General features: G+C 40.8%; 1 protein-coding gene across 1 annotated transcript in view; it reads right to left on the reverse strand.

The window, feature by feature from the left end:
• Positions 1-4,901: 4,901 nt before the first annotated feature.
• Positions 4,902-21,110, reverse strand: part of zfhx3 (zinc finger homeobox 3) — a 452,533-nt gene continuing 436,324 nt past the window's right edge. Inside the window, exons 8-10 of the mRNA XM_041191401.1 lie at positions 18,809-18,929; positions 11,325-16,742; positions 4,902-7,637 (exon numbers count right to left, since the gene is read on the reverse strand). Of these exons, the coding sequence (XP_041047335.1) occupies positions 6,091-7,637; positions 11,325-16,742; positions 18,809-18,929 (7,086 nt within the window). The 3' untranslated portion in view covers positions 4,902-6,090. The remainder of the gene's footprint in view (positions 7,638-11,324; positions 16,743-18,808; positions 18,930-21,110) is intronic.

Below are 21,110 nucleotides of genomic sequence, written 5' to 3' on the forward strand. Positions count from 1 at the left end.
TGCTGCTAAGTTTAATGTGATGTGTATTGAGCTAGAGCCAGCGGTACAATTCTGGTCCACCAGATGCACACTGCATTCTACAGGTATTGATTAGAGACTGCAATCTATCATATCATCTTACAAGTTACCCAGGCTTCAAAATGCTTTTAAAAATATTTTTACTTATTAATAGTGATGAAACAGTCTGTGCCAGACATCAATTTTGAGGATTTACATCCTGATTGAACTATTGCATTCACTAGAAAATCACAAATACACCTCTATGATCTTCAACCATCTTCAGCTGCTTCATCAATGACCTTCCTTTCATCATAAGGTCAGAAGTGGGGATGTTCATTGATGATTGCACAATGTTCAGCATCATTCGTGATTCCTCATATACTGATGCAGTCCATGTCCAAATGCAGCAAGACCTGGACAATATCCAGGCTTCGGCTTACAAGTGGCAAGTAACATTCATGTCACACAAGTGTCAGGCAATGACCATCTCCAACAAGAGAGAATCTAACCATTGCCCCTTGACGTTCAATGGCATTACCACCACTGAATTCCCCCGCTATAAACAATCTGGGGGTTACCACTGACCAGAAATTGAACTGGACTAGCCATATGAATACTCTGGCTACAAGAGCAGGTCAGAGGCTAGGAATCCTGTGATGAGTAACTCATCTCCTGACTCCCCAAAGCCTGTCCACCATCTACAAGGCACAAGTCAGGAGTGTGATGGAATACTCCCCACTTGCCTGGATGAGTGCAGCTCCCACAAAACTCAAGAAGCTTGACACCATCCAAGACAAAGCAGACCACTTGTTTGGCACCACAACCATGACCATTCACTCCCTCCACCACTGATGCACAGTGGCAACAGTACCATTTACAAGATGCATTGCAGGAATTCATCAAGGCTCCTTTGTCAGCACCTTCCAAACCTACAATCACTACCATCTAGAAGGACAAGGACAGCAGATAGATGGGAACACGATCATCTGGAAGTTCCTCTCCAAGTCACTCACCATCCTGACTTGGAAATATATTGCCATTCCTTCACTGTCACTGGGTCAAAATCCTGGAACTCCCTTCCTAACAGCACTGTGGGTGTTATTACTCTACATGGACTGCAGTGATTCAAGGAGGCAGCTCACCACCATCTTCTCAAGGGCAAATAGGGATGGGCAATAAATGTTGGCCTGGCCAGCGAAGCCCACATCCCTTGAATGAATAAAAATGATCCTGGTACTTTTTTGATATGCAACTTCATTGACTGCAATCAGCCTGACCCTTGTACAATCAATTATGGAACAGCTCTCCACAATGTAAGCATATAAATTAATATTCCTCAGGTGATTTACTCAGTAAAGTTGCTAGTTCACCTACTTTGCTGGTAATTTGTGTCACTAGATCGTGAAACTCATTCAGTCCCTTTTGCCCTGGCTGCAATACTTAAGCTAATAATGATCTCCACATGGTAAACACATGTTGTATTGCAACCTATTATTACCACATGGAGATCAAAGGATTATTAGTATGACAAAAGAGGTCGGGTTTGGTGCCCACTGGTTAAAAACTAAAATATTTCTGCACATATTTGACTTGCGAAGATTGGAGCAGACTTTCAATATACTACCTTAATGATCACCATATGGTCAAAACAGGTGGGAAACTAGGCTTGTAATGTCAGAGGCTTAGTAGCTCACCTAGAATCTTAGTAGTCCAGGCAACTGTGGATATAAATGGGAGAGTTGGTTTGTGCAAATCTAATTCTGCAGTTATGAAGAAAACATGTTATACATTACTGTGGAGCTTTTGCAACACACTGATGGTCATGTGTGTTGCACAGTGCTGCTGATTACACTGTGAAGTGAAAGATGGGACCAGCAGCATAACTACCAAGAAATGGAGATTGAATAATGTTGCCACTTAAAACAGACCAAGAGAATTTCATCCCAAATTGCAATTTACAGAGCACACTAACATGGCATGGTCAACACATGTACATGTACAGGTGTATTAAACCTCCACCTGTGGTCTTCAGACTTTCCTGCAAACAGGCGGAATGGACTGTAACTTTCCAACATCTGTGAAAATGATAAAAGCAAAAATGATAAAAGCATTGTTCCAGTGAAGCTCAACGCAAACTGGAGGAACAGCACCTCATCTTCTGACTCGGCACTTTACAACCTTTCGGACTGAATATTGAGTTCAACAATTTTAGATCATGAACTCTCTCCTCCATCCACACCCCCTTTCCGATATTCCCCCTCCTTTTTGTTTTTTCCAATAATTTATATAGATTTTTCTTTTCCCACCTATTTCCATTATTTTTAAATGTATTTCCATCCATTGTTTTATCTCTACCTTTTAGCCTTTTTCGATTCCTTCACCCCACCCCCACTAGGGCTGTCTGTACCTTGCTTGTCCTGCTTTATACCCTTAATAGCACGTTTCTTTAGATAATATCACCACCATCAACACCTCTCTGTCCTTTTGTCTGTGACATTTTTTGGTTATCTCCACCTATCACTGGCCCTCTATCCAGCTCTACTTGTCCCAACACACCCCCCCTTAAACCAGCTTATATTTCACCCCTTTTCTATTTTTCCTTAGTTCTGTTGAAGAGTCATGCGGACTCGAAACGTTAACTGTGCTCCCTTCCCCAGATGCTGCCAGACCTGCTGAGTTTTTCCAGGTATTTTTGTTTTGTGAAAATGATATCAATGTCTCACCAGTACGGTAGTATAATGGTGAGATTTGGCATCTTAAGTTTTATTTTGAATAGGATCAAGGGTCATTTCTTAAATGAGCGAATAACATTACCAAACACAAAGTTTTGCTCATACTGGGTTTTTTTTAATGTATCACAATGAGCAAGAAACATACTTGATGAAGTATTTTCAAAGGAGTATATTCAATTACCATCTACAATCAACTTAACTATGACAACAAGGTTTGTGACAAAATTTTTAAAGTTCGAAATCCACGTGGTTGTTAGTTTCCATGATTTTGGTACAGTTGAAATTTTTTTCATTATTGTTACAGTAACAAAAAAACTAACAAGACTACATTATAGAAAAAACATCAAGAACATCATTTTTGGTTTAACTTGCTCTTTTTTGTACATTGCAAGGCTGGAGATACCTCTTTCACCTCAGGGTAATGTTTCCAAAGTTGCCCAAGATGTAAAAGTCAATGCTGTTCACAGTGGGCAGTTTCTCCACAAGAACGACAATAATCTTCTTTATTGTCCAAGAACTTAGATACATCAAATATGCTGACTTGTGTTAATGCTTCTCTTGTCTTATTCTTTTTCCCCATGCCACAAAAAATGGACACTTTTAATGTGGCACCATTCTCATTGCTTAAAGCTTTGGCCACATTCATATATAGTTAAATAATTTTTTTTCAAAAAACTGCTCAGTGCTTTTTTCCAGCTCCGTGTTTCAGTACTGGTGGTGCCTTTAGATGCAAATATGTCTTGTCCACTTTTCACCTGTACGTCTTGCTACGTTTAACTGTAAAACTTGGGGTAGCCTGACCCACACAATTATTAGTCTTTGTAAATGGTAGAGTACAAGTGCTACTGAACAGACTTTGGAAACAAAGGTCAGAGTTCCAAGAAAATACAAACCAGAAAATTGCACCTTAAGAGGCCATGTCATAGTATATAAAGATAAAAAACATAAAACAAACCAGTATTTAAAATATAATGCTAGTGTTAAAATGTTAACAGTTAATATGAGGAAAATTATATATGATACAGAAACATACTAACATACAAATTAACAGTTAAATGCCGAATATATTTCATAGAATCACATCAAAAAACAAAACAAAAACAAAAACTGTACAACCTTGGAATAAAATTTTTCATCTTGTGGGAGCTATTTTTTCTTAACCTCATTTAGAAAAGATTTTGATTTTTTCCCGTTTTTGAACGTTATCAGATATCTTTATGTAAAATAGGCCTACTTTTAAATGTAATTTAAACTTCTGTCACCTCTGAAACTGAAGAGTTATACTATCTGCATGTAATTATTACAAAAAAATCATTTTTGCACTGTGCACAAGCCTGATTATGAATATGTACAACAGCTTATTGACTACTTCAAAAAATAAAAACAAAAAAAAAAGATTTTAAACAAAACATCAGTCCCTGCAACAAACTCCAAGTTGATAGTTTGGAATGAACTGGAGTTCTGCAATTTTCATTGGCTTTTGACATTAGTAAAAGCATCAGCCAAACTGAACCATGGAAAGGTGTATTCACAGTCTAAAAACGTTCCATTTGCAACAGAAAGATGAAAAAAGGAATATCAAAAAAGCAAGGGCTAAAACTGATTTATTGGTTTCCAGTAAAGCTTAGCAAAAAGCAAGGTATAAGCAAGCATCTATTGTGTGACTACAACATTTGCAGCAAAAAAAGATTTTTTTTAAAAAAGAGTTCAGACCTTTTTAATGCTAATGAAGTTTTGACATTAATGTGACTACAGAGATGTACATAACACAAGTGCCCAAATAACAAAGACATTTTCTTAAAAGATCACTATCTGATATTCTTGGTAGTAGCAGTGCCTTCTAACCACCACTGCACTTATTCCACAATACAAGGACAAACCTTTAAGTAAAAAGTTTTTTTTGGTATTTTTATTTGTTTTGTCTTAAGCCACTCCTTTGCTTGCAGAAGAAGCAATGGCTGTGACCTGGATATTACCATTCCTTTTTTGTTAAATTTTTATTAAATCAGAAGAACAAATTCTCAAGTATAAAGATGCCTCTTTTCATCTTTATGCACCAATGGTGAAAGTGTATGTCTTTGGATTTTGTTAAAGCGCGAGAATTTTTTCTCTTATGACAAAGAAAAAAATAATAATTAATCTCCTCCCTCCCTCCCCCCCCCAAAAAAAAGACCAGACTGCCGCCACACTACACAAAAAACAAATGTCTGCTTCATAGGAAAAATTTCCACAGCATCTACAAAAGCAGAGAGGTAAGTGCACAAAGGTTACAGACACAGGTAAATAATCATTATGTTCCTTAAAGGTTCACAAAAAAATTGAAAAGGACCCTATCCACAAAAAATCTTTAAATTTACTTTTTTTTTCTTCCTTCTATAAAACTAGAGCAAACCACCTTCAAAGAGGAAGGTGAACGGTAAGGAAGGTTTCAAGGTCGGAAGGGGAAGGTGGGAAAGGAAGGAATACGACAGAAAAGCATAGACCAGTAACTTGATTCAATCTACCCTATAGGAATGAACAAGACAACATCAAAATGAAGAGCTTTCTGTTGGACAATACAAAAGCTAATGTACACAAAGGTTTTCAATCTACCATACTGTTTAGGTCATTTCCAATGCAACAAACTACTCAACACCAAAATGTTCATATCTATCATAAATACAGAAAGTTAGTTTTTCTTTTAAATTCGTTGTTATCTCAGCTACAAGTCCTCAACACTCTTGTGTTTTGGTGGCAATGGGAGTGCTTAATTATCCCTCAGATTATACAGCAGAAGAGCTATTCTTTGTAAATCCCCAGTAAGATGTGTTTAATATTTTAACTCTTTTGAATACTTTCTGCCCGTTTGAAAAAAAATCTTCTTCTGGAACAAAAAAAATAAAAACAGGAAAAACAAACAAACAAAAGCAAAGTATGATTCTGAAAACAGAACAAGGTGTGAGCTATTGACCTGAGAATACAAGACATTACATTTTAGCTAGCCATTGGTATCCGAATGCTTACATAGCAAGAAATCTAAACTGTAAATGGTGGATTGTCATCCCATAAGGTACATGCTGACATCTGCTGTGCTATCAACTTAGGGCATGTTTGCACTGGGGAAATAAAGGGTTTCAGGTTCAAAGACCACTGTAATTAAATTGAGGCAGTTCATTGCTTTCTGGTTTCTGTCATTGCTCAGCTAACCATAGTACCTTCTAGCAACCAGTGTAACAGGTTTAGGTGTTGCCAGCATATCAATATGAGACAACAATCCTGAAAGATTTTATTTTTTTTGGTTAGAAGCTTTGGAATTGCAGTTAGTCTTTTTTGAAATTGGTTTGTTTTTTTTTATTAATCATATTGTCCATCTTCAAGCTTACAATCTGAAGGTGTCCATTCCTACACTAGTCAGACTACTGTCTCTGCGGCAGCTGGGGTCATTTGGACCCTCCAGCGGGCAATCCAGGCCATCTGACTTCTGGCTGAGCTCACTGTCAGACTCATCTGAATAGCCGTCTGTTGGTATAGAGGTCTGAACCCCTGAGGTGCTGCATGAACTTGAGGTAACTGTTGAAGATGAGGAGAGAGAAGGTAAAGAAGAGGGCTTCCTGACTGAGGCTCGGGAAAGAATGTTAGGCCAAGATTTTATGGAGGCATGGGGGGACAGGCTGGAGGAGGGGCTGTCGTTAGAGTGAGTGGCAGACTGCGAGGTAGATGCGGTGTTAGGATCGGGGAAGCAGGCTGAGTGAGGTAATAAACTAGCGTGCTCTTTGGCGTATCTTGCTGCTCGTTTGATTGTTCTGTGTTTGTGCAAGGTTGACTCGAGATGTTGACTTAGAGCTTCATCCCCGCTCAGTGTAGTATCACAGGCCAGGCAGTGGTAGGTGCTGGTGGGGACACGAAGCACCGTCTCTTGCAGATTTATCACAGACTGACCGAAGAAACATATTGACTGCAGGTGGCTCGTGGCTGTCTCTTCATCAGTGAAGACCATCTGACACTTGCGACAGACCAACTTGTACTGCACCTTTGAAACAATGAACAGGTCAAGCGAGTCCGTACTTTTGCTTTCTGTTTGTTGCCGTTCTTCTGGTTTTGAAAGGGATGTTTCTCTGGGAGCACTGGCTTGCTCTTCTGTTTTAGTAGATTCTTTGGCGGATTCTTTATCTGGGGAAGCTGTTAGTTGTGGGGCGGGGACTTGGCTTGGTTTAGGCTGCTGCTTTGGCTGTTGCTGCTGCTGTTGCTGCTGCTGTAGCTGTTGCTGTAACTGTTGCTGTAGCTGCTGTTGTTGCTGCTGCTGCTGTTGCTGCAACTGCCTCTGTTGCTGCTGGAGGGCATCTTGTAGACTTTGCTGATATTGCTGATATTGCTGCAGCAAAGAACCTGGTGACAGCCCCATCAGAGCTTGGGATAAAGCTGGGTTGTAGGGAAAGAGACCCTCCATCCCATACATTGGTTGTAGATATCCTCCTTGAAGGGCTCCGGGAATTTGTGGGGCATAATACGGAGAAAAGCCTGGCACAAAGTAGGGCAAAAACTGGCTGGTGAGCAGGGCAGTTGGATCAGAAGCCAGTGCAGTTTGGAGAGCTTGAAGCTGGGCTGGATCGACCACATACTCCATGCCAGGAAGAGGTACTGATGTGCCAGCACTGTTATCATTTTTCTCCTTGTTTGCTGTGGGCATGGGGTCCATTTTATCTTTTTCCTTTTCTTTTGCCCTCTCATTTTCTTTGCTTTTACGTTGTTCGGGTTGTTGTTGCTGGGTAGCTGATGCTGGACGTGGAGTTGTTGGGGTAGTCTGTGTTGGGGCCTGGGATGTCAATGAAGGAGGTTGCTTGCTTGGCAGTCCAGTAGTAGGAAGGCCAGGGGAGGGTGCAGTTGAACCAGGAATGCCCAAAAGATTAGGTTTAGGAGAAGTTAAAGCTAAAAATAAATACAAAGCAGAAGAAACATAAACACTAACAGACCCAGAAAAATGCTGCGGAAAATAAAAAATGTTTGTTTTTCAATTTATACAACATTGCAGAATAGTTTATAATGAGTTTTGTTTTTTCATCCGTGTGCCTTTCAATAAGACTAGAATTTTACAAACGCAAGTGCGTCTTTCATTTTTTGAGTCAATTTTGAGGCCAACGCAGTACTACCAGAAAGCTGTGCAGAGCCACCCAACAAAATTCTGGTGGCCAGGTTTTACTTCAGCATTGTTAAGTTTAAAACTTCCATAAATAACTTATTTCAGCTCATCCTAAACAGCATATTTCATCATCCAGTGCGCAAATCCGCTTAATTTTTTCCTCTTTTTGAAACTTTGTTTTCTTCCCATTCTTATTTTGTGTCTTATTTCTCTCATTCCTCCACTGACTTGCAATGCATCATCCGGCTTAGGCGCACACCAGTGAGCTGTTCTTAGGCCTTTGCTGCTTTTGACGGTGTCATTGGGTAGAATGAGTGCAGCACACTTTGACTTGCCCTCCAAACTGCATCATCCTACACCCTAGCCCAGCCAAAGAATCTAGCTCTTCCCCAGCACCTTTCTTAGATATCTTACTACTATCAGGAATTATTGCTACTAATAAACACAATTAGCATGGTATAGCTGTTAGTGGCATAAATTTGATCATTTTCGTTGCAACCACATTTTGGAAAATTTGAATTTGGATTTAACTGATAAAGCACAGGCTAGTGGAGCAGTGGAGCAAGCAGGTCAAGTGATAGGTTTCAACCCTGGTCTGCGCTGAGTTAGTTCATCTCAAATGGGTCTCAAACAGGCCAATGCCCTTGGAGATTAAATTTAGCCAGAGTTCTGCTCCTCATCACTATCTTGTGCTGGAAATGGGTATGTGTGGATCATAGGTAAGAACGAGGTCCAACTGAGTTGCGATGGCTGTCCCAAAATGGGGAATACTATGCCAACACTCACTATACAGCATCGCACATGGGCGTGAAGCACTAGAAAACCAGCAATGTCAATGTGGAACTTCATCCCAGTCACTCCATTGAGAGATAAAAATGGGAGCAAAACAACAAATTTGATCCCTAATTTTAAACAATTATCATTTTATAAATTCATAGTTTTTAATTGCTACAATGGTATAAGAGATCACTGAAGGACCACTAATTTTGAATATTTTGCTGGGTTAATCATCAGAGCTTTTCAAGCAAGTAACAAGAAGATTAAAATGTGGGCCAGAATATGCAAAATAAAACTTGCTAAAATATGTGGAATAAATATTAACATCTTACTGAGAGTGGAAAACTGTGCCAGTAATAGTTCAGTGCCAAATGAACTCACTTGGCATTAGAAATGCAATTTCGCAACGCAGTGCACTGAAATTGACTTTATGCAAACCTGATGAGCAGTAAAATCCACTTAAATGCAATCTGTAAACAATGTCCATTTTGGGCATGTTGGGAGGGGGCCTGTGACTTTTTCTAGAAGGTTAGTGTACTGAAGCTCAATAAAGGGGATCAGGTTCAAGTGGGTTGCTTGGTTGGAATGATATAGTTTGATGGATGTAACACTAACTGCTAATTTAGTTCCACAGTCTGTTTATGTGCAAGTGAAAGGTTTAGGTATTCAATTGTTCCAATTCATACTCCTAGACATCCTATGCTATTCTTATGATCATAGAGGCATGGTGAAATCCCTACAGTATACTCAAATTTAATTATCAAGCTAATAACCATTTCCCTGGCTACACCTAAAAAGAGGTTTGACTCCACCTCTTAGAAAACGGTGATTATTCCTCTGCTGCTGCTTTTGGAATAAGGGTTGTGAATCTTCACTACTTCAACTTTTCTCCTCCTTCAAATGAGGCACTAAGAAGTCCTAACTTCTGCTTACTTCATACAATATTGAACACAGAGCGATACTAATAAAGCAATTCTTTTGCACAATGCACTCTCAAGATCTATTTCTAACTTTAAAAATTCTCCCTCTTATTTCAGAATCTGTATAACTGTAGCTTATACAGTGCTATAACTAAAGCAGCACAGCCTCCATTAAATACAAGGACAGGTTATACGTAGAACTGAACACGACTTGTTAACGTAGTATTTTGTTGAAAGCTATGTACTGTAACAGTAAATTCTGATTCTGTGTAACAGAAAAAAGGTGAGTAACATTATATCAAAAGATTTTCTTCTTCGCAACCTGCTCCATTTAACCATACTATGCTGATATTTTCAATAACATTGCTAATTTTTTTAATGTAGATCCTGCAGCTGACATGACCCTGTTCCAAACAAGTGTCAAGAGCCCTGCTATTATTAAATTAACAAACATGAATCTATGTTAAGTCCATACCTGATCCACTACATCATAAAATGAATCTATGGACTAGAATAGTGCCAATGTCAAATCTTACTTACTTGTCAACAAGTAAGCTACTATCAAGTTACATGCTGGAGAGATTATTCCATCAACATGTTGCTACTTCAGGATGATAACTGAATTGGCTTTGTTTTGTGGTTCAGCTTTATTGTATGTACGTGTGGTGAAAGTGAAAGGGTAACATGCATGGAAGGGACACTTTCCATTTTGCATAAAGTGGATAAAGCATTGCAGGGTCAGATTTGGCTTGTCTTGACAAAGTACTTTAGCTTCAATCTCAGAGGAGCACCTCCCAGCACTTAGGGCAGAATTTTCAGTTCGGTGGGTGGGCAAGTCCGGGAGCGGCTGGGGAACAGACCGCCAACCATGATCGGCCCCCGACCACGATTTCACACCTGGCTGGCCCACTGATGGCCTGCCAGCCTGGAGCGCGTGCTGAAACGATCAGCGCGCTGCGGGGTGGGGACGGGAGGAGGATGGGCACTGACGTAAGCGCGGATGCGAGCGAGCGAGCGAGGAATGAAAGCTCCCTGAAGGCAGAGAGCTGCCTCAGGGAGCTGGAGACTACAAAAGTATTAAATAACGATTTTAAAATCAGAACAGAAATGTCAATGCATCACAGTCACCTGAACATATACATTATAAAAATTTTGTCCATAGATTTTAATTTTTTTTTTAAATTTAATAACGGAAACCTCATCCCGCCCTTGGATGAGGTTTCACAAAAAATGCAAAAGCTGCCTGACCGATTCACCTGTGCGCCAACTGTGAGGTTGGAAGGACCACGAAAAATTGGGGGCAATTACAACTTTAGTTGGCTTAACTACCCTCTTAATTGTTGGCAGGCACACTTCCGACTTTTGTGCACACACGCCAATCAAAATATCATGCAAGCGCGGGATGACATTAGGACACTTGCCCAACGTCATTGTGTGCTATTTTACACTTGAGCGGACTGGGCATGCGCCCACACACCGACCTGAAATTTCTGCCCTTAGTTTTCCATTCCCCACATTCTATTCTTGGTGACTTCTTGAGCAAGATTGCAAAAAATTAATGTCGAACTTGTATCAATTTATTGCTGTGGATTTATACCCTCTGCAATCTGTATTAACCTTTTTGGTAGCAGCCTTCAGAGACAGGACACCTTCATCCTATCTGTTGGGCTGGATTTGACTCCAGGTGATACAAGTTAAATTTGTATGGTCGGCAAATATCAGATTGAAATCTACCAAGAAAGCTAAGTTATGCAAACTTAAACCATTAATGCTACCCACCTGTGTTAGATGAAGTAAAGCCAGGTAAAGATGAAGGACTGCCCACACCTGGCAGTAATACAGGTGAAATCCCTGGCAATGTTGGGTAGGCAGTAGGAAGATTAAGAGCTTGTACAGGTGGATTATCAAACAAGCCTTGCTGCTGAAGTGTTTGCTGCTGTGCCGTCAAACCAAGAACCTCATTAGCCTTCTTAATACGGTCTAGTTCTTGTTGAGCCATGAGCCGGCGGACAGTAGCTGGATCAATGTATTCAACTTCCTTATCCAGCTGACTTCCAATGGTCTCCTTCACTTTGGAGATATGTTGCTGAGAAAAGATATGGTCTCGCACAGACAGCCGGGCACTATACTTGATGCCACACAAAGTGCACTCTGCTTTGGGTCCTTCATAAGTAGTCTGATTGATACCAAAGTGTTTTGCCATATTCAGCTTGGATTTCTTCTCCTTAGCCCTAGCATTCTGGAACCATACTTGAACAACTCTTTTTGGCAGCCCTATTTCATTTCCCAAAACCTCACATTCTAGCATGGTTGGTGTTCGATAATCATTAAAGCAGGATTTCAACAGCTTTAGTTGGAGATTTGTCATCTGAGTACGGAAGCGTTTTTGCCCTGGACGTTCATTGTCCACATGCCTTTGCAATGTGCTGCTTCCACCAGGGCAAGGTGAAGAGGGATCAGCAAGGCTTGATGTCTCACTGTAATCAACTGTGCAATCATTTTCCAATTCCTTAGCATAATAACTAGGTGATGGACTGACCAAGCCAGATGATATCCTGTCTTCATTTTCTTGCATTGATGATTGCACTATCCTCTGAAGACCCTCTGTTTGATAATGGATAGGTTTTGATTCAGCCATTATTCCTGTTGCACTGTCATTGTCTGCATTCGCTTCATCTCCGGTTGTAGTGTCAGTAATAGCTGTGTTGACTGAGGAACAATCATCATTATCAAGCCTGGTTTGGTCAAATCCCAAGTTCACTGAAGAAATTGTAGGACCATCAAATTCCTCAAGCCCCTCCACTTTGATAGATGATGGACTAAGGAGAGCTTTGGGTGAGAATTCTCCACTCTTGTTCACCGGTGAAAGAGTAGCAGACTGACTGTCACTGTTCATTGATGAAAGCTGGGCAAAACTGGAGCAATCCGTTGGATCTACCTTCAATAGGTTTCCTCCATCACTATCAGTTGACAAAACAGAAGACATGATCAGGCTGTACCCAGCACGTTTAGCTTCATGCCAGTGGCGTGATCGGATGTGCGCTTCCAGTGCTGTCTTAGCTTTAAAGAGGGCTCTGCAGAATGGACAGCGTCTGTGAGCTTGTGCAGGACCAACAGCTCTAAACTGTCCCTTTCTTTCCCTAGCACGGGTGTTCTGAAACCAAACTTGAACAACACGTTTTTTGAGGCCGACTTCATGTGCAATGTGGTCCAACATTTTCCGTGTTGGGTTTGAATCAAGTAGGTACTTCTGATAGAGGATTTCCAATTGTTCTGGGGTAATGGTCGTCCTTAAACGCTTATCTCTCTGAGGTTCATCGCCGTTGTTTCCACTATCGTTATCGCCCGGACTAACACTTGCCTTTTCTTCCAGTTTTCTTTTTAGTGTGTTCATAGCGGAATTTGGTGTAGATGGTGAAGAAGCAGAGCTCGTCGGGATCTGAGGTAGAGTTCCAGAAAGTATCTGACTGGCTAGCAGAGGGTTAGTGGGGTCAAAAAGCATGAAGGGCATCTCTATTGGCCGATCTAAGAACTGAGGATGTACAAATTGGTTTTGTGCGGATAGGAAATGAAGCTGTTGATGTTCCTGCCAAAGGTCAAAGGTGGGAAATGCCAGTTTGCATTGGTCACACTGGTAATGAATCATCTGTGGAGGTAGGCTTCCAAGCTGTTGTGGTGTTGAGGTGTGAAGCGGATTTAAAGAAACATGAGGAAGCTGAGATGGGCTAGGGATGGCTTGGGGTACAGGGCACTGCTGCTGTGACTGCGGAGTTGATGAGAGCTGTGGAGCCTTTTGCTGTGTTACCTGTGTTTTCTGATCTTGTTGCTGCTGCTGTGCCTCAGGTTTTGGTTGTAACAGCTTCTCTTGTGAATGCTGCTGCTGTGTATCAGGAGATTCAGGCTGCTTTGGTTTCTCATCAGGTAACTCTGGGTTAGAGGGACCTTCCTCTTTCTCAGTTGAGGCCCGAGGCATATTTCCAGAATTTACGTTTGTTGTTGCCGTTGAAGATGAACCACAGACAGCTGAGGTCATAGGAGTGCTGCAAGATGAAGCAGAGGGTCCTGACATCTCCGATGCATCCATGGAGTCCTCTGTCTGACTGTCATATTGACCATCATCATCTTCATCTTTATAGCACAGTTTTTTTTGGTGTTTAATGAGGTCAAAGATACGTTGAAATACCAAACTGCATTTTTTACATTGGTAATTCAAATTATTTGTGCGAATGTAACGATCATTTGACAGCTCACGACGTTCACCCTCCTTTCCTTCACCCTGATTCTCATAGTTTTTGCGTGCCTTCTGTCGCGCATTTTGAAACCAAACCACAATTACGCGGGTTGGAAGGTTCAGCAAATTAGAAAGTTGCTCAAATTCATCATCTTTTGGATAAGCATTGGCATCAAAGAAATCCTGCAAGACACGCAGCTGATAGTCAGTAAATCTTGTCCTAGTTGATCGATTGCTTCTGTAATACTCAGCCCTTGCAGGTTCTGGAGAGGGAGGCTTTGAATCTGCCTTAAGATCTTCAAGTGATGTAACGGGAGGATTGTTGAAGTTGTATGGTGAGTCTTTGTTACGCTGTCGTTCTTTAAACAATGTATTTCGGAACCAGTGCTTTATTACCTTCTGTGGCAACCCTGACTTGTCAGACATTTCTTTGATTTGGTCCTCATTTGGTGAATTATTTATATCAAAATACCCTCTGAGGATTTTGAGCTGTTCATCTGTGATGCGTGTCCGTGGCCGCTTGTTCTGCTGTTGCTGAAGCAGATTGGGGTTAAGCTGCTGTTGATAAAGCTGAGCCAGGTCTGCAGGTTTTGGGTCCACTGGTGTTAGCTGGGAGGGGATTTGTGGTGGTAAAGATTGCAAAGGCATTGACTGCATCAGGAGAGGTGAAAAAATAGGCAAGTCCATTGGCATGGAGAGTTGAGAAATTGATACAGAGGGCTGTGAGGTTGAAATAGCAGGTGGTGTGTGAGGTGGGGCAGTAGATGTAAGATTCTGAGCAGTAGATGGTTGAGGTGGTGCTGGTGGAGGAGGTGGGGGTGGTGGTGGCGGTGGGGGTGGGGGAGGGGGTTCAGGCGTTTGCGGCCTCAGGGGATACAGTTTATCATAGTTGTCTCTATACTGTTTGGCAAACTGCTCAAGCTCTTCAAATGGTAAAAATTGCTGATGCACATGCTCTTGATGGCTCTTTAAGATTAAAATATTAGAGAACAATTTTCCACAAGTGTCACATTCCAATTTATCCACATTATCACTCAAGCCATTTTTACTTTTCTTTTGAACTTTTTGTTTGTTTTCATTGTACTGAATGACAAGTTCAAACCCAAAATTTTCAAGCAAGGCTTTGGTGGCATTACCACGAGCATCGGAGGGAATTCGAGGAGGGAGTAAGCAAGATTCATTCCCACTATGTGCAGTTTGGTCTTTCCTATCTTTGGATTTATGTGCCTCCATGGAAATTTCCTTCAACATCGACCCTTCATCAGATTTCTCAGAAATGTCTTTGTCTTTGTGCCCATCTTTGTCTTTGTCTTTTATAACTGCTTTTGGTTTCTTGTCCAGCTGTTGGCTTTGTTGAAGCAAATTTGTATGCTGCTGTGTTAGAGAAGGCTGCTGCCCTTGTTGCTGAATCAATTGATGCTGTAGATTTTGAGTATGGGGTTTCACATCTTCAAGCAAAGTATTTGTCCCCGGCATTGTCAATGTAGCACTGCTTGCTGGTATGTTGATTTCTGGGTTCAGTTGGAACTCTGTTCCAGGAATATAAAATGGAAATAATAGCTGCTGCTGCTGGAGCTGAAGTAGAGCCTCAGTGGTCATGGGAAAATGCGGTAGTAAGGCTGGGTTGAAGAGCTGGGGCTGGAAGAGAGCAGCTTGCTGAAGTTCTTGTTGTAGCTGAGCCTGGACCTGGGCCTGGGCTTGAGCGTGAACGTGAGCCAACGTCTGCACCTGCTGCTGTTGTGTCTGTTGCCGAGATGTGATCATATCAGCTATTTTCCTCTTGCTGGCATCCTTCTGCTCTAAAGATGTGGCAATGCTGGTTGCAACAGTGTTGCTAATTGTACATGTTCCGATGGAATCAGCAGCGATCTGGCTTCCACTCATTAAACCTAAGCTAGAGGTAGCACTATATGTAACTCCACATCCACTGCCACTTATGTTAATATCAGCATTACCATTGCTATTGCCACTTGGGCTCGGACTAGATGTTGACAATCCTAAAGTAGTATTACTGGTACTGCCAGCACCTCCACTGCTACTAGCAGCTTCTAACTTTGCTGCTCGTGCTTTGGTCTGGTGTAACACTGATCTCATATGGATCTCTAGGGTTGAGCTTTGGCTATAGGCCACATTGCATGTGTTACACTTAAAAGGCTTGTTATCTGGGCTGCTCGTTGGCTCAGACTGACCAGTAGCAGATTCCTGAAGTGCCCTTTTCAGCTTGTGCAGATGGGACACAGAATTATAATGGACAAGCAAGATGTTCTTTTGTGTAAATGACTCCTTACAGACTGTGCACTTATAGGGACGAGAGGGATCCAGGAATTTCTCCATTGTGAAATTAGGGCCTTTCCTAAATGGCAGAGCCCGTTTTGGCTCAGAGCCAGAATCTTCTTGAACAGATCCAGAGTCACTTCCAACAGGGCTCTGTTTCTCATCTGAATCACTTTCCTCATCTTTATCTTCATCCGCCCCCAGGGCTTGATCTTCACCGAGAGATGCATCACCCAGGGCCATAACGTCACCATTGACTGCAAGTCCACTATACAACTGTTGGATGTCACTTTCACTCAGTTCCAGATGGCTCGTCTCGAGGTGCTTTTTCAAGGCTTGAAAGGTACGGAAGCTGCGCTGGCACAAGCTGCACATTGTGGCAGCTCTAATTACATGATACTGAGAGTGCAGTTGGAGTTTCTCAATGGTCTTGAAGGCTAGGCTACACTGATTACAGCGGTATTTGTAGACATGACGATCTGATACAGGTAGTTGGGGCCTTTTTGCATGAATCTCATTGAAATGGGCCTGAAGTGCAGTGGAAGTCTTAAACAACTGGTTACATCCTTTCTTCCAGCACAGGAACCCAGCATCATCCTTCACTAAATTCTGGTCAACAGAAGACTTTGGTTCCATGCTACGCTCTGTACTTTCCGAAGGTACATTGCTCTTTTCTGGTGGATCTGATGTTTCTAATGAAAACAAATTTAATGAGAACTATCAGTGGGTAGTGTAATTTCTAATAAGCCCCACTTCTAATTTGCTTTTACTGAGTATGAGATTTGTAATCGCCATACTGACCAAAATTTTAGATTTACAATACCATTTGTGCGTTGTACCTCTCAATACCAAAATACAATGTTACCACTTTACTAAAATGCCTTAAAAGTTTAATAGTAATTTATACTCAATGATTTTCGAAACAGATCAAATTGACATAATTTACGTGAGTTTACTTTTCTTAACCTTGGGAAACCAATAACTAGGGCCAACAGCCATATAATTTACGGAGGTAGAGATCTTTCTGCTACTTTGCATATACCCGTGTTATCAATATGCTAGTCTTCAATATCATACATTTCATTATAAGATCATTTATCGTACTTTGAGATTCATCTTATTTTGCCACTGTGCTGGAATGTAGTGAAATGGCTGCACAACCAGTTTTGAGGCATAAATTGTGTTTTGAAGTTGGCACTGACGTTTTTGATGAGGCAATGCTAGGTGCATGTAATAATGTTAAGCGCTAACATGAAACTGCTGCTTTTGTTAGCACTCTGAATCAACACCCAGTAGGAAGAACATTTCCAAAACAGTGGTGACTCCATAATCTGACATTTGCCAAAGGTAGATTCTGATGGAATAACAAGCCTGGATGAACACAAATCAGGCAGCCCTTATACTAATAAATTTATAGAAATAACTATTTTGTTTCCCACATTAAGGGATTCAGTTCCAATAAATACAACTAATTCTACAAAATACTTTGGTGTTCAAATTCAGAATTGCTAGCTGATCATTTCATTCACTTTGTATTGCCATTAAGATTCATTTCCTGCAGTCTGAATTCAATACAATTAGAATAAAAAAAATACTATATGCCATCTTCGTGGAACAGGAGCTGCAGAAATGAAAAAAATAGCATATTCAATAGTGAAGGAGTTAAAGGGCACATTATAAACTGAATGTGCCCTTACTAGAATGAAGGTGTCAGAATAAAACTACTGATACTGAACTGGACTATAAAATTGAGATAATGTTGAAATTCAAAGATGCTGAAATACTGAGGTTTATAATACAAAATCATGCCTGTAAATTGATAACTTTTCCTCATAGAAATCTTTCAGGACACAATCTGACCTTAAAGAAAGTACAGATTATGGGGTTCACACTGATAAACAGATACAAGGCTCTACATTAACTTTCAGAATATTGACCGGTGGAACAAGATGCCTCATTTGCCCCAAAATCGCAAAATAATTGGCAATGGCAAGAACAAACCTCTTTTTTCAGATGCACTAAATCTAAAGCATCACAAACTGACTCACTCACTTGAAACACTCACTCAACTCTAAATACTGTGGGGTTAATTTTAACTTTTGGGCTGCAGCATAAAAAGATAATGGAGCAGATGCCCACCATACATCCTGCACAATTTTCCTATCCCTTTATCAAGCTTTTGGGTCACGTAACCAATATTTGATTGACTAAACACGCAGATTCCACGCAGCAATGTTCATCCAAAATCGGGAAATTTTCATTTTGCAATGTTGCTCTAGAGGAATCCAAGAGTAGAGCATTTGTCAAGATAAGTGTGATACATATCAATCTAAGAGAGTCCCAAGGTGGAGGGGGAAAAAACGCTGAGATTTGCTCTTTGTTAACTTGAAGTTGTTTTAGAAATTGATCTAAATCAGGATTTTCAGAATTTTGTGTGTAGTATAATTATCAAGTTTGGGTCATTTGCTTATATATTGCCTACTTATGCAAGTGATGGACAAAACTTGGCTAATATGAGATGATATTTACTTGCTCTAGGCAAGTGAGCAATGGTTAATGTAGAGCCATGAGACATTAAGAAATAACAATTAAATCAATATGCAGCATTTGGTTTTTTTCTCTGATAATGCACAATCATTACATTCTATAGCCTGACTTGTGTGGAAACAATGACAGTACAAGCTGCAGAATGATAGGTACCCAACAATGCATTTTATAATGGAGCAAATTCTCATAAAGCTGCTATTAACCAACATACCTAGTAGCTTTGCGGTGTCTTCTGTATTGGAGCTTGTTGCAGTCACCGCATGGCTTTCTCTCTCTGGAACAGTTGTAGGGAGGAACATGGTGCTTGGCATCATCATCTCTGGTGTAGTTACCTAAATAGAAAAACCTTAATTATTAGTAAGAAGCACCTGATTAGTTAAATTAGGCTTCAACAGCACATTGTGAACTCAGTACATAACATTGTTTTTGAAATAATGTGCCAAGAATACAAGTTTCAATGAAGAGAAAAAGATGAACAACACAGGGAAGTCCTACACCGACAAAACTCATCAGTACTGTTTTTATAAAATTCATACTTTGATTACTGACAACATTTTTATTGTGTATTCAAGGTCATGTGTTGTAACCAATTTAAAGACCAGCTAAGAGTGCCTACCTGACTTCCAGAAAGATTGCTGTTAAATCCATCCTTCTAAAATATCTATCATCCTTTAAAGTATGTTATAAGTTATTAATTAGAAAACTTAATGGGGAACAAATTAAGCACAACTTTCTCTGACTTGATTATTTTGTTAAGCCAAAATCATTAATGGTTTTAAATTTCATTTTTTTTTTCAAAATTACAGTAAAATTTCTCACTGTTCAATTAAATTCCCTAATTTGCTTTGTGGACTGCTAATTCTCACAAGTAGCTGTTCCCTCAGCGCTCTGGTTATTGCCCCTTTGAACATTCTTCTTTCATTCCTTCTAAGTTCCTAACATGGGCCCTACATACCTGTCCTCTTCCCTACATTGTTACTTTACTGAAGATAAGACACAAATAAAAATCCAGAATTAGATTCACTCCCCCAGCCATCTCCTGCCCCCCAACTCCTCAAGACCTAAAAAAAAAACTTTTTATAACTCTCAATATTTCCTTCCTTCTACAATGTACAGGCCTTTAAAATTCAAGTTTGGTTTCACACAATGTTGATTTATCATCTTCCCTGCTCATCTTATCAACCCTAGTGATGTCCTTTTTAATTTGTTCATGGGATGTGGGCATTGCTGTCTTGGCCAACATTTATTGCCCATCCCTAGTTGCCCTTGAGAAGCTGCCTTCTTGAACCTCTGCAGCCCATGTGTTATAGGAACATTCAGTGTTGTCAGGAAGAGAGTTCCAGGATTTTGACCCAGCAACAGCGAAGGAACAGCGATACAGCTCCGTGTCAAGATGGTTTGTGACTTGGAGGGGATCTCGCGGATGGTGGTTTTCCCTTGTATCTGCTGCCCTTGTCCTTCTAGGTGATAGAGGTCACAGGTTTGGAAGATGCTGTCGAAGGAGCCGTGGTGAGTTGCTGCAATGCATCTTGTAGCTGGTCCCCACTGCTGCCCTTGTGCATTGGTGGTAGAGGGAGTGAATGTTTAAGGTGGTGGGTGGGTACCAAGCAAGTGGGCTGCTTTGTCCTGGGTTGGTGTTGAGCTTCGAGTGTTGCTGGAGCTGCACTGATCCAGGCAAGTGGACAGTATTCCATCACGGTCCTGATTTGTGCCTTGCCACAGAATTTGCAGCCTCTGACCTGCTCTTGTAACCACAGTATTTGTATGTTAGTCCAGTTCAGTTTCTATATTATGGTATTTGGCCCTCCATTTAAGTTTTTAAAAATAAAATTGTTATGGTTGAGCAATAACTTGTTTTAGGTAGGTAACATGAAGGATCTGCTTAAGTGGTAAAATCATCGCTGGTTTCACTTCGTTATCGAAGATGACCATTTCTTGTGTGCATAGAGTCATCTGTTGTATGTTCTAACATGCCTCTGGAACCTGATTGCAGACTTGAAAGGCTTTCCACAGTGTGGCCAAGAATGAATTGCCTGATTTTGTTGGGACTGCTCAGTCTTTCCAGCTAGCCTTTTGTCCTTTGCTGCCTGAATTCTTTGCTGTTCAAAGGAAATAACAACACTACTTGAGATTGCTCCCCAGGTGGTTCTTTCTTGTGCATTTTTCTCGCAGTTTGTGGTGGACATGCCGCATTTCCTGAGATTCGCCTTCAAGGAATCCTTGAACCTTAATCTCAGCCTATCTCACAGGCAACGTCCACATTTAAATTGTGAATACATGACCACCTTAGGGCTTTTATCATCAGTCATACCTACCATATGTCCACTCCATCCGAGCTGGGCTCTGAGGATGAGTGCTTTAATTCCTGACATTTCAGCCTCAGTGTGGGGCATTTTGTCCTCCCATTTGATGCCCGTGATGTTCTGAATGCATCTCATGTGGAAACTGTCCAGCTGCTTAATGTGTTTGGGGTAGGTATTCCATTTGTCGCAGGCATATAGGAAGGTAGGTAC

Source organism: Carcharodon carcharias, chromosome 7 (genome assembly GCF_017639515.1).
Source record: "Carcharodon carcharias isolate sCarCar2 chromosome 7, sCarCar2.pri, whole genome shotgun sequence".
Lineage (NCBI taxonomy): Eukaryota > Metazoa > Chordata > Chondrichthyes > Lamniformes > Lamnidae > Carcharodon > Carcharodon carcharias.